The sequence below is a fragment of the Sceloporus occidentalis genome, unplaced genomic scaffold, assembly GCF_023333645.1.
Source record: "Sceloporus occidentalis isolate IW3139 unplaced genomic scaffold, rSceOcc1.0.p SCAF_1, whole genome shotgun sequence".
Classification (NCBI taxonomy): domain Eukaryota; kingdom Metazoa; phylum Chordata; class Lepidosauria; order Squamata; family Phrynosomatidae; genus Sceloporus; species Sceloporus occidentalis.
In genome coordinates, this window is record NW_028316981.1 from 269805740 (window position 1) to 269820550 (window position 14811).

At 39.1% G+C, this 14811-nt stretch overlaps 1 protein-coding gene across 19 annotated transcripts in view; it reads left to right on the forward strand.

Moving 5' to 3' along the window:
- Window positions 1-14811, forward strand: part of MEF2C (myocyte enhancer factor 2C) — a 222369-nt gene that overhangs the window by 153640 nt on the left and 53918 nt on the right. For 15 of the 19 annotated variants that reach the window (XM_089493437.1, XM_089493446.1, XM_089493421.1 and 12 more), the window contains one exon: window positions 5761-5904. In XM_089493437.1, the coding sequence (XP_089349563.1) occupies window positions 5761-5904 (144 nt within the window). Of the gene's footprint in view, window positions 1-5760; window positions 5905-5965; window positions 6104-14811 lie in introns of all 19 variants that reach the window. The other 4 variants (XM_089493412.1, XM_089493368.1, XM_089493385.1 and 1 more) reach the window with 2 other exon arrangements.

The following is a 14811-nucleotide window of genomic DNA, read 5'->3' on the forward strand; positions in this document are numbered from 1 at the left end:
ATATGATCTGTGGATAAGTCAAGAGTAAAATATAGGATCATGTAACGAAGAATCTAAAGGATGAAGCAAAGAAAAATGATATCAAAGAACTTACAAAATTCCTGCAGGTATAAGTGTTTGTGCTCACACTAAAGGCTGGATGGATGAGAGAATGGGGAGGGAGATCAGTACTTCCAGGACAAATTACACTCTTGCCTTTCTCCAGGGGAACTTCCTTTAAAAAATAAAACAAGGAGTTAAAGTACAATAGTTACATTGACTTGTGGATAAGTCGACTTGGGGGTTTGGGAGTAAAAAATTTTACTAAAATTTCTAGATTTATACATGACTGTGAGATAGTGACACCTTTCCTTTCTGATAGTTTAGTATACACAAACTTGGTTTATGTACAAAATTATTAAAATAATATGTATAAAATTAACCTTCAGGCTGTGTTTATAAGTTATAAACAAAACATAAATGAATTTAATGTTTAGACTTGGGTCTCATCTCCAAAACATTTATATGCAAATATTCCAAAATCTGAAAAAATAAAAAATCCAAAACACTGCTGGTCCCAAGTATTTTAGATAAGGAAGACTCAACCTGTGCCAATTGATTTGCTCTTAGCAGTCTGCTTTGAGGATATAGGAAGCCCCTGAACATCCATCCTTTCCTCACAGTGACCCTCCCTTAAAACTAGTTGGAATATAGGTGAATGGAAACACTGACACAACCTTTCTTTGCAATCTGAAACTATCTTTGGCTTAGCAGATATCAAATGATCAACTTCTGGTATGTGCTGTGTTTGCTCTTGCTTGAATAATTAAGCATTGATACCAACATTTGGCCATAAACCTGACTACTATGAGTCCATTCGGTTGTCTTGTGTGCATCTGTAAAAAGGAAATCCTAAATGTTTACGGTCTCTTTTTTAAAAAGAAGAAGAGGAAAATATAACATTTCATCAAAAAGGCACCAGTCTTTAGACTGCACTTTGAGTAAGAGCTAAGACTCAGAAATGCTATCTAACACCTTTATTGAACTTTCTGCATTGCCAAATACAGTGGCAACCTCTGTACTCTCAGTATGGGTGGACTGGGAATTTGCTGCACAGATTTCTGCCTCCTTGAGTTACTTGAGACATAAATCTTCCTAATGGGAGCAAGGAGCGTAAGACCTGGCTGGCCTTCAATGACAGAGAAAGACATTTCAGATCCACAGCAAGTAGCAGTGACTGGCAGAAACAGGCTTCTTAGTTCTCAGCACCACTGGAGGATTCATTCTCCTTCAGCACACTGTCAGTAGAAAGGAGTTGTATCGCAATTACACTTCTTACTCTTGTGTTGGTTATCCAGACTCCAGAACGAAAAAATAGAAGCATCCTTTAAATCCCTTGTTATTCTTTTACTTCAAAAGTAACTCTATAGATATTGCTCAGAGGAAAAAGTAGGATTACAGTTCCCAGCATCTCCCAGTCAACATGATCTTCCCTGCCAGTAGTTATGCCATGGGCTGACAGAGGGGGATGATTAATAACAGCATCATTGGAAGATTAATCTCCCCTCCAGTTGCTTTGTTATACTGTTTACCTCACAGTAGCAGAAAGATTTTCACTGGTTAGAGTAACCTCAGATCTGCACATATGTGCTTTTCACACATTTATGTAAGTCTGAATATCATGGAAATGCCATTTTTGTATTGGGGGAGGTGGTCACCCAAGCCATTAATGTTCTTGTTCTCTTCTGGTGGCCCATGTTAACACTGTTCAGTCACCCCTCCTTTCTCATGGATTTGAGATCTGCATACTTGTTTATACACAGAGGGGTGACCTCAGCCATCCTCAATGGGGCATGTCCCCACGGCGTGTGCCCCATTCAAGCCTATGGACTTGAATAAGTGCGAGTCTCCATTTTTGCTGGGGGAGGGGTCCAGAATAGATCCCACATGAAAACGGAGGGCTGACTGTATATTTAAAGGCCAGACATGACCCTATAATTCTAACCAACAGCAAAGTTCAGGTGCCAGTTCAGCAGAGAAAAGTAGAAATTCCCCCACTGCACACACAACCCATCACCACTATCCTAGAAAGGCTTCTTTCTTTTTATCTTTTATTTATTTGAGAGTGAGGCATGAATGTAATATTTATTTGAGAGCGGGGCATATCTATAAACTGCCAAAAGGAAGATCAGAAGTATTTTTTTCTTTTCTTTCTCTTACCTGTTTCTGTTTCTATGTTTATTTCTAATTTCTGTAACTTTAAATAAATATTATATTTAAGAAGGCCTCCTCTTTCTAAACAAAAGAAATCGTTATGTCTGCTTTTCAGTTCTACTCCCCTCACACACACACACACACTTGCACATGCTCAGACAACCTACTTCAATATCATTTGCTGCCAAGTAAGGGACAAAAAGGAGGGTTTCTGTAGTGGCAATCTCCTTCTTGCTTGGTGTGCAAATACCACAAACTGCTACCACAGTGTTCCTTATTCCTCCCTCTTCCGTGACAGGGATTTGGGGAACAGGGCAGGCTGTCTGGATTGGCTGATGTGTGTGCCTGATTTTAACTGTTTTCATACCAGAAATGGGAATATTTTTGCTCTGAATGTTTACACCTGTGAAGAGATCCAGGACTTAAATCCTGGAAGCCAGGTGGAGAGCATCTGGATAAAAATTAAAGGGGAGGGAAACAACAGGGATGTTATTGTAGGTGTCTACTACAGACCCCCAAGTCAAATTGAGGAATGGGACAATGCCTTTCTAGAACAGATGGCCACACACTCAGAAAGAAGAGATGTAGTAGTGATGGGTGACTTCAGCTATCCTGATATTTGCTGGAAGTCAAACTAAGCCAAATCCTCAAGGCCTAGCAAATTCCTCACTTGCATGGAAAACAGTTTCATTGTCCAAAAGGTGGAAGAGGCAACAAGGGGATCAGCTATTTTAGATCTGATCTTAACCAACAAGGATGACCTGGTTAATGGGTTGCAAGTGGTGGGATTCTGAGGTGGGAGTGATCATGTTCTCTCGGAGTTTGTTATACAGTGGAAAGGAGAAACCAGTCATAGTTAGACATGCATTCTAGACTTCAGGAAAGCTGATTTTAGTAAACTTAGAGAAATACTGGGGGTGATCCAGTCAGTGGTCAGAAATACTAAAAGAGAAGGAAGTTCAGGATGGATGGGTGCTCAACCTGAGGAAAATGAAGCAGAGGTTGACATCATAATCCTAATCAACCCAAGATACCAGCTGCTGCTCTACATGTGGTTTTGTACCTGGGAGTCCCTTGAAAATAATCAGATGAGCAAGTTCCAAGTTCTTGTCAGATATGTATCTCATCACACTCCATTTCATTTTATCTATTTGGCAATAATATAAACACATATACCACCTTAATACTTTTGTGTCCCCGACAGCTCCCCCACCCAGTTTTGGTGCTGTTGTGAGATCCCTCACCCTTTTCACAGTTTCAGAATGAATCTGTGCTACTGGAACCCTCTGAGATGTGCAGGTCTACAGAAGAAGATTTGTGATTTTTATATGATGTGATTTCCAGTAAAAAGGTTTTTTTAAGCTTTCTGGGGGAAAAATGCAAGTTTCTCCATTTCTGGTGGCTTTTACACCACTGGAGAGCTGCCTGGTGGCCAACATCATGATGAAGAGAAGGAGCAGTTGCCCATTGTGTTCCAAACGCTGTTCTTAGAAGGGAGGCTGGGACTATTAAAATAGAATCTAGTCTGTGGATTAGAAAACTCACCTATTGGCAAAAATTGCATAAAACTTCTGGAGGTCTGACAAATTTAATTTTCCTGGATTCTTTTAAATCCTCTTGGGAAATTTCCCTTTTTAAGAAATTAAATGAGCTTGGTCTCAGTAAAAATAAAATTTTAAAGCTAGACGCCGATAGAGCTAAATCTACTATTAAACAAAAAATCCTAGAGGCAGAAAGATACATGGACTCCACTTCCCTCTCAAAATATGTCATGTTCAGTGCTCAAGTTTTGGTCCCCTCCCCAGCTCCATATCTGTTCCATGTTACCCTCCCAAAGTTTAGAAGGGCTCTAACTCTGGCTCGTTTCAATGTGTTGCCCACAGCCATGTTGGAAGGTAGATTTAAAAAAACACCTTTTGAATTTCGTCTTTGCCCATGTGGCTCGGGCGCTGTTGAAACCAATGAGCATGTTTTCCTTTACTGTCAATTCTATAGAGACATTCATCACCATTATTATTATTATTAACCTTTATTTATGAAGCGCTGTAAATTTACACAGCGCTGTACATGCAATCTTTTTACTTAGACGGTTCCCTGCCCTCGGGCTTACAATCTAAAAAGACATGACACAGAAGGAGAAGGGAGTGGTGGAGGGAAAGGGTAAGAGGTCCAGCAGTTCCTCTCTACCTCCGAGGCCTGGACCAAGGCTGATGGACTGCAGGGAGGGCTTGGCTTCATAATGGATGGTTAATCATTTTCCAGGGAAAATACATACTCTCAAGTAGGATAAAGTATATACAGTACATAGCAATACAGGAAATGGTTTGATAAACAGGCACCAAAAGAACATCAAACTGATTAGCCCACTACTGAGTAAATTCCCAGGCAAAACTGACTCCTTTTATTTACGCCTCCTATTGGACAACAATGATCCTACAATATCCCATAAGGTGGCTAAATTTTGTTATATTGTTTGTAAACTGCACCCTCAACTGTCAAATGGTCATTTTATTACCGTGTAGAAAGAACTGTTTGATACTCTACACGTACAGTCTACCATCAGTTTATATTTTAATTTGTTATTGTTATATTGATATGTTGCTTGTGTGATTTTGTTTTTATATTGGTCAATGACCGAATAAATTTTATTACATTACAGAAGGAGCAGGATACTGAACCTACAAATGTTTCTCACCCTTGGTATATATTATGTCTGCATGGTTGCAGAAAAGTGAAGCAGAAATCATCTTGTGCTGCTCCACTTCTTGGCAAAATTTATGTGTGATCCATAAAGAGATAGATAATTTACTCTGTCAATTTTAGGTTTATGTTTGTGCATGAGTAGAAAGAATCATTCTGTACATTTGTCATATGGCATTCTTTTGTCATTATTGAAGATATTTAATTGAATGCAATGTTCATATAGATATAAGTAAGATTTTCTAAGGCTTCTCCTTGTGTTCACCTTTTGGCCTGAGAGGGAAATTAGTTAGATGACTATAAAATGCAAGATGGGTAGTGCTAAATCTCCTAACTTTAAATTCCTCAATTCAGTCCTATTAATGAGACGTAGCAGGTATTAGGGGCAGGGGGAGGCATCTGTTGAATATTCCAAGAATCCTGACAGGCTTAATCTGCTCTACCTTGAAGGCACAGTGTTGTTCCACCGATTGTCATTGCATTCACAAAGAGCTGCTGGCAGCTCTCTGTCTGATTGAATGCATTGCCCTTCCTATGTTTTAAAAAGATGTGAATGGTGAAATTTCTAACTTGCTGGTGTTTTTCTTGCAGGGAAAGGCATAGATGGTAGCAAAGACATTTTATTAGGTTGTGTTCTCTCTCCATTTATTGACTGACTTCAGATTCAGAAGAGGTCACAGTGACTCTCTCTTCGCTGCTGGTAACAAGAGCTGCAGTTCGCTGACCTAATGCATCTCTTTCCTCTTTCTTTCCCTTATGTAATATGTAACAGCTTTCAACCACCAGGCAGCCTGAACGATGGTAAAGGCCCTGGATCTCTCTTGCAGACTGTGTCAAGTCTTGAACTTTCCAAATTATGTATTTCAGACATTGAGAAAGAAAGGACTTAATGGCTGTGACAGTCCAGACCCAGATGCAGACGATTCAGTAGGTCACAGCCCTGAGTCTGAGGACAAGTACAGGAAAATTAATGAAGATATTGATCTAATGATCAGCAGACAAAGATTATGTGTAAGTACCCTGAGTTCCCTTTCATTTTTTTTACGCTCTGATATTTCTCTGAACCTGGCAGGCATTGAACAAGAAAGAAAACAAAGGCTGTGAAAGCCCCGATCCTGACTCCTCTTACACCCTCACCCCACGCACTGAAGAAAAATACAAAAAAATTAATGAAGAGTTTGATAATATGATCAAGAGCCATAAAATTCCTGTAAGTACCAAAGGTTAGATGGCTGTCTGCTGATAACCGCTGCAGTAACACACCCTAACCCTTTCAGTTCTGGTTTCTTACAAGAAAGCATATTCAGAGAAGGACATGTTTTGACAGCTCCCATTAAAACCAAATTGCATGTAGGAAATACTGCACCATGATATATTTTTGCTCTTGAGATGTGCGAAGTTCCTTAATGAGATGTGTATGACAAACAAGAGGCAAAAACTTAAGAACTTTTTTTTAAAAATGTACGTTCCGTACAGTCGATTTTCAAAATATTGGTTTACCACAGTAGCTATCTCAAAATGTATTTCAGGACATCTGTAAACTTTGTTGTGGATGAGTTAACATGCTCACAGACAGCTTTCTGTGGGTCCAAAAGAAAAAGAAAATGGCACAAAGTTGAAATGTGTCTTCATACTATAAATGAAAGAATGTGAATTCTGCTACCACCATTATTAGATGCCACTCGAAATTCAGTTACCACACTGAAGGGTTATGTAGCTAATTGCTAGTTGCAGGAAAACAGACTGCATGAGAGCCTAATGGTAGCATTCAGTCACGTTTGTGTGTTGAAGGTTTTACAGCTTTATCAGAAGATTTGCTTTGACTCCATTGGCATTCCTCTTAATGCTTTAACGAGCGCTAAATTTTGTTTTAACCAAGACAGAATTTCTAACAGTCATATGCCTTGCCAGATACTCAAGAGAAATAACTGCATGTAGCTATTTTGTTTGTACAGACATAAAGGAGGGGGAACTTCTCATGAATACTACAAGTGTTATATAAGTACAATTAGTACTATTCATGTGTACTTGGTGAAAAATTGCAGGGGGGTACTTGTGTGATATAGATAAAAACAATGAGTCTTTTGGCACCTAAAAGACTTAACAAAAGTTTCATGTCATAAGCATTTTGAAGATGAGGCTTTGGTGTCTTAGAACTTATATCACAACAAATGTGTTAGTTTTTTTCGGTGCAATAGAATTCTTTGTTATATTCAGCAGCATCATGTTTGTACCATGAATTTAAAATAGGAGTTTAGTTTTAACTTTCTTTAATTTCACCTTGTAATAGCTAATTGCAGTTACATCATAAAAACATGGGTCATTATCTTCTTCATGTTAAAAACTGTTTAACGGACAGTACGGACCAAGCAGGAAGGGAAAGAACTATATTGACTATCACTAGCTATGTCTCAAAACTTGGAAGACATTACTTTTTCCTACAACTGCCACAATCCCCCAGCTGTTATGATCCCTACCCATGCAAGTTATCAGAATTATAGATGAAAAAGTAAAATTTCCAGCTCTTTTGTTCCACTGTCTTATTTATTATTTTTAATTAAAAATTTATATCCCACCAAATATCCAAAGTGAAAACCAGTGTGATGTAGTGGTTTGAGTGTTGGACTACAGATTTTGAGATCAGAGTTCAGTTTCTCACAGATGACTTTGGGTGAGTCACACACAATCAGTCCCAGAAAACCATGTAATAGGTTCTCCTTAGGGCTGCCATAACTCAGAAACAACTTGGAGGCATCCAAAGTTCTCAGGGCAACATACTGTTTCTATATATTGCCCTTTAAAGCTTGCTGAATATGGGGCTAGTTTACCACAGATAAGAGGCAATGGGACAATTAATCTACCCCTTCTTTGAAATGATCTGAAAATCAGCATAAACACAGTAAGTACCCAAGCTGACACTATTTAAGTCATACTTTTTAAAGACATTACTACCCCAGATTCAAGTGACATGCCTGCTGCATGGAGATTGTGTCAGTTTGCCCAACTGCCTCCCAGTCCACTGCCTTTTCCCCATCTGCTTTTGCCCATGGGCAAGATGGAGGATTTTCTCCTTGCATAGTTGTACTAACCTACATCATACATTTGTTGTAGTTGTGCTATTTTTGTTTTGATGCAGTTTTCCTAAGATGCCTTGTTAAAACAAACCAAAAGATGATTTAGGACAAAACAGATTGCACCAAAAACAGTACCTTAGAGCTTACAGTCTTTTTGCATACAAAGTGTGTCAGTTTCAGAATAACTTTATCCAGTGAAGACTCTATGGGCTGAACCAGAGATATTGTAACAGGGGCCATCTTCCAATGAAAGAAATAAATTTCAATCTAGATGTGTCTTTGTGTCTGTTTTATCTGCAACAACCAAGCATTTGACTACAGCTTGACTCCTACTTCAATAGTAGTCCAGTTAACTGTGTGAGATTTATATACACATTGATTGACATTCCCAATTAATTCATTGGATCTCTTCTAGCTGGAACTACAAATAAGATTCAGGCCTGTGTATGCCAAAGTGATCAAAGACATAGGATCACCTATGTTGTTTGCACAGACAGTTGTTTGTACAAACTAAGCCTCTGCCAACAAAATGGGCCCAACCACTGATGTGGCCAGTTCTGTGTGCAAGCGACATCCAGATGGAAGGCATTTGCTCTTAAGAATCACTGCTGCAACTTAATTTTTTACCAGCTTTTTAAAGTCCTTCCTAAGGAAGCAGATCTTTCATATGTGTAGAAAAAGATTTGACTAAATGGGTATTGCCTTTGTAGTAGAAGTCATGCTTTCACAAATGTTGGGGAAAGTGAACATTTTACTCAGGAGATCAGAAGAACTCCAAGTTGGACTAGTATTCCTTTCAAACACTTTTTCTAAAATGCTTAACATGTGTGTGCAGTTTTTTAATTAAATGCATGCACACTTTTATTTCTCTTTCCACTCACGCTCTTCTCACTTGCCTAAATCCATATGTTGGAAGGAGAGCTTTGAAGTTGCCACTGTGATTTAAGCAGGTCAAGCTTTAACAGAGAGTTACTACTCTGTAGCATAATCCAGCAGTGTGGTCATGAATTCGGAAGTACAGGTGCTCATTGTGGCAATCCCCATAGCCATCTGCCCAGAGAGTCCTAAAACAACAGACAGCTATACGGACATTTCTGCGAAGTGTGCATGCTTCTTCACTTCTTTTCTCAGCACTATGGAGAAACATAACCCTCAGCCAGTTACACTGAGGACTGCAGTTAAACTCAGTGAGGAAAACAAACTCTGAGAAGTGTGGCTGATGTCATATCACTTTATCTTAAAAAATTATTTGTTTGGTCAGCTCCCCAAATCCCGCATCCAGCTACAACCATTCAATTTTGGGAGTGTTGGGCCAAAAAGGTAACTTTACTCGGCTCTTCATTGCTGTCCCTGCCAATCAGAAAGTCATAGCTCTTGGACCCCATGAGTCCTGCCTCCACTGTTTTGTTATATTCACTTTGGCAATAATGGTCTTGTGAAACCTCCAGCCTTTCTTTTTTCACCTGATGAAAATCTTACTAACACAGTGAAGTTCTGTAAAGTTCTCACATAATCATCTCTGTCCAAAACAGACCCCAAAAAGCTATGCAGGTTTATGAAAACATTAGAACCTCAGCACTTGCAGCTTCTTGTGATAAGAATGTATGAAGAGCTCTCTTCGATCAGACCAAAGACTAGTTTAGCTTAGCATCCTCTTTTCCACAGTAGCCAATTAGATGCCTCTGAGAACAAAAGCAGATCTTCCCTGCATATAATGGTCTGGTATTCAGTGGCATACCGTCTCTGAACATAAAAGAGCCATATGGTGATCATGAACTTGTCTTATCTCATTTTAAGGTCATCTGAGCTGTTGGTCAACATCTCATTTTTTGTGTGTCAGGTAGCAACTTCCATCAATAAATTACACAATGTTTAAATGAGAAGTTTAAAGAATACTTGCAAAAAAATCCATCTTGGAAAAATGGGGGCAGGTTCTTGACTTACAAATTTACTCTGATGAGAAGAGCATTCAAATTTTGAGACTATTTTTGCATAAACTGTCATTTGTCTTTCTCAGAACATCTGGAACAAAAATATTAGAACATCCTAAAACCAGGTTGAAAACTACCTCCTGTAGAACATTTCCTGCAATGGCCCCCAGACTTTGGAACAACTTACCGGAAGAGATCCGTCTTATTACTTCCTTGGAAGCCTTTAAAAAGGCGCTGAAGATGGATCTCTTCCGGCGGGCCTATCCAACTGATCTCATCTAATTTGATATTCAATAATATCTTACTACGATGACTCGATCCTATGTTTGTGAGCAATACTATAACAACCCCTCCCTTTTTATCTCTTCTTTTGATTGATGTATTTCGAATTATATCTGTTTTATGACGTTTTTACTTGTAATCTCGCTTCAATCCGAAGGAAGAAGAGTGAAATGTAAATAAAATTTTATTATTATTTTTAAGGAATTGTACAGAAATAAAATTTTTGCACCAAGACAGTATATTCTGCACAAAAATACTGGTTGTTCAGTTCTTGTTGTTTTTGGCACAATAAATTTTTCAGCACAAAATCCAAAACTTCAAAAACTCTTTGAAAAAAACCCACAATTTTTCTCAAAATCTCAACCAGCAAGGAAAGGAAAAAACTTTAGACTTAAAAAAACAAATACAAGAATGCAATAAACAAAGGTTTATGACCCTAGTTTGATTTCTTCTCATCTATCCTGGTTACTCCCAAGCATTGATAATTTTTTTATGGTGAGCAAAACAGTATGCTGGAATTCTGCCTTTTGTTGTGGTATTACTGGTAGTGGCTGGGCCTAGCACATACCATATATACACAACTATAAGTTGACCTCATGTATAAGTAGAGGGCAGGTTTGGGGGCCAAAATTATGGATTTTGATATGACCCATAGATAAGTCTTATAACTTTGAGGCATGTAACAAAGCAAAGTTTCCAGCAGAAAAGCAAAGGAAAACAATGCTAAAGAACTTACAAAATTTCAGCAGGCATAAGTTTGTGCTTATTCTAAAGGCAAGATGGATGAGAGAATAGAGGTGGAGTCAGTGATTCCAGGACAACTTACACTCTTACCTTTCACTACGGACTGGTTCCTTTTTTGGTAAGAGTTAAAGTACAGTATTTAAATTGATCCATGGATACATCGACTCAGGTTTTTGGAGGGTCATTTTTGATTAAAATTTCTAGACTTATACGTGAGTATATACAGTATATCATCTTAGTAATATTGGAACTAAAGTATCAAATCTAATTCTTTCCTAATTAATCTTCCTGTGCAAAGTCAGGAGACCCACGAAAAGTAGGCAATCTTATCACCTTATGTATTTGGGAAGCATATTTTATGACTGGACCAAAAGAAAAACACCAGTAACCTCTTTTCAGGTTAGTGATGATAAAATGATAAGATTCTAGCAAAAATATGTTTCAGTTTGCTTTGGGATATATTATATATATTCATCTTTTGCCACCCCTCCTCTGGGTCAATAAGCATTGCTGTGGTGTTAAATACTGTGCAGCTCTGCTATAACAGTGATTTCTTCTACTGTGCTGAATAAATCTATTCAGTTGGTCAGGGCTTCAGAGTTGGCACACATGTCCACCCAGCTTTCTGAAGATATGAGTGTGCCCTCCTCCTTTTATCCATGGCAGATGGCTGACATACCTCCCTTGCTATGAGCAGACTTGAAACTGTGGCGGGGTACAGACCACCCCTTTGGGGCGGCCTGCACCAGCCCCTTTCCCCGATGGATTGGGGCCTCAGCTGCCACAGCGGCAGCCCTGGAGGCCCCGATCCGCCGCTTTTCCTGGCCTTCAGGAAGTGGCAAAAAACCGCTTCCCCACATCCTGGAAAGGGGTGTCCTTGGGGTTTCATGCCCCAAGGACACCTCGACAGTGGCGGGGAAAGGGAGAAAGGGGCCACTCGGCCCCTTTCTGTCTGTATCACTGGTGCGGCCGTTTAAAGGCCGCACCAGCAATACGCATGGTGGAAGGAGCTCCAAAACAGAGCTCCTTCTGCCACTGCTGAAAGGGCGCCACGAGCACCCTGCAGCGGTGCCAGGACGTCACGTCTGCTCTGCGCCGTTTGGCTGTGGCATGGCCATGATGTCATAATGGCGGCGCCCATGTAGACAGGGCGCCGCCATTACAATGCTGCGGTTATGTGCTAGGGTTGAGGGGCATCTGTAAAGGACACCCCAAGGCACCCCTAGCATGTATCCAGGCCGGTGCTTTGCGCCGGTCTGGATACCACCTGTGTGTCTTTTCTTCAGTCACAAAAGAAAAGGTATGAACAAAATGATAAGCAAACCATTCCTTGTTTCTCTGTTAAATAACATGTAGGTCAGCCTTCTTCCAGATGTGTTGTGTTATAGTTCTGATAATCCCCAGCCAATGTGTCCAAGCATTCCAATGGTCACATTGTACTTTGCTAAACTCCATTTCCCAATTTTGCAGGCTCTAGATATATTGAACAGTTGGGCTTCTAAAAAAAGAAGAGGAAAGAAAAACTAAGGAAGCAAGAAGAAAAGTAAAAAATTAAGTAATTAAGATTCAGAAAACATGGGAGAAGAGGAAATATTATGTATTCCATACATAATATTTCCTCTTCTACCATTGTTTGGTTTACAAGAAAAAAGACGAAGTTCAGAAATTTCCAAAGGAATAGGGCTTATTAACTGATAAGTTTATTGTCTTGAGAAGCTACATGTGCAAGAGAGCTAAAACATCAGAAAGCAATCATACATGTATTTGTGCTACAAAGGACTCTGCAGGCTCATAAAGATAAGAAATTATGAGGGTTCCTTTACCATAAAGTAGCCTTAAGATCAGAGGAGGCTGAAATGAGATTTACTGACAATTGCTTTACACAGTGTTGGAATCAGTAATTGTAGTGCACTTTGAATGTTTTTCCCAAATGACCAGCACTTGAATGCCTCAAAAATACTATGTAAACCACCATACAACTTTCACATTTGATCTGTTGTGTGATTTGGAAATTGACGCAAATTGAATATGCAAACAATCACTGGCACAGAAGAAGATGTCATAGTATAATGGATGCTTTCCACTGGGAACGTCTGTCCATAAACCCCGCCAAATGAAAAGGAATGAATTGTTGTAAGAAAAATTGAAGGGATGCTCACAACAGGCAATCTTACACTGACTCAAGGGTTTCTGAAGTTACATATATCTTTATAACACTAATTCATAGAAGCAAGAATTGTTAATTGATTTAATGGAGTTCAAGAGAGATATAGAAGAATATGAAGTGGAGATCCAGCTGGTTTACACTTTGCTTTTGATCCACTGTCTGCTATATTCCATTATGCTTCTTAGTCAATGGCATGCTATTTTATAACAAATAGTTCTATGTTTATGCTTCATAAGTGAAGAGGGGAGAAAAGAAAGGATTCTGAGCCACTTGTGATCTGCAAGGATAAGAAGAATTCATAGGCAAGCTGAGTATTTATTTGGTAAGACCAGGGAACACTTCCTCTTCCAAGTGTTCTTGGACTCTGATTCCCATTAGCCCTTAACAGCCTAGGCAAATGGTAAGGGATGCTGAGAGTTAAAATGTGGTAGCATACAGAGTAGGGGTTCCCAGTTTAGGGTGCCTGCAATTCCAGGGGGGCACAAGATTGAATTTCGGGGAGTTCTACAATGAATGGCTTGTGTCCTTGAGTGGCGAGTCACAAGTCATTATTCATTTTTTTCTGAATAAATTAGAATCTAATTACTCAATTTAGATTTGCATTTTAGGCACTGAGCTAAAAGATTATTTTTATAAGTTCAGTTTGTTCACCTGCAGTGTTATATGTGGTTCAATTTGTTGTTCCAAAATTAGAAATTAGATTTCTTCATCTCCAAATATGATATCACTTTTGTAGGGTGTGTGAACATTAATAAAACATTTTCTAGGGGTATGGGGCATAGAAAAGCTTGGGAACTACTGATATATAGGGCTATATTTCCCTACCACTCTTCTACAATGTAATATGCCTACAAGTTTTCCAGTGTTCTTGGTGCCATATTAGCTGCCCTACTCTTATTTTCCATCAAAGTGTGTAAACTTCTTGGGCAATACAGATGTGATTGCTTCTCCCTATCCCCTTCTCAGCCCAGCCAAGCATACAGACTGACATGGTAAACAAAGCCTGTGAAAATGTTATATATTAGTTCCTTTTTGGATCTGAAACAACATTGAAATCAGTACAGAAAAGCAGGATTCTTTATAGGATAGAAGAGCTTTTGAGCTGGGTTGGAATTTCATATCTTGCACCATTTTTTTATATTTGTTTGTTCAGAGGAGAGGGGGGTTTTATTCTTTTCTCAGCTCACAAATTCCAAGAATTTCCTGTTGCATAACCCCAGCATTTTGGGCTTGAGCTGCAAAGGGTGAATTTCACCCATTGTGCTTCTATACTTGGATACATAATTGTATGATATTTTAAATTACACAGTACATACGTTTCCTAAGAAACTAAGCCTTCATCATAACCTATGCTTCTTCCATTGCTGAAAACATCCTCCTCTATAGGACACGTTCAGGATGCAATCCAGCCTTACTCCCCCACCCAGTTTTTGGCTAAAGAAGTGCCATGCCATGTTTCTGGACAAAAATGAGGTTTGGAACACATATTCATACATTCATACATTCAGAAAGAGTCACAGCAGAAGGATACAAGTGAATCCAGTGCACTGAAGCTATCCAGCAGAGGTTAGGGGCAGGACATAATATTTTTCAGTCGGTCAAGGGTGGTTTTAGAGAGGGATCATTGTTCATGGTATATATTTACATTTCACTTTCGTTTTTGGTAAATACAGCATTCCCCTTTTTGTAATGAAGAATAAATTTTAAAAATATGTTAAAA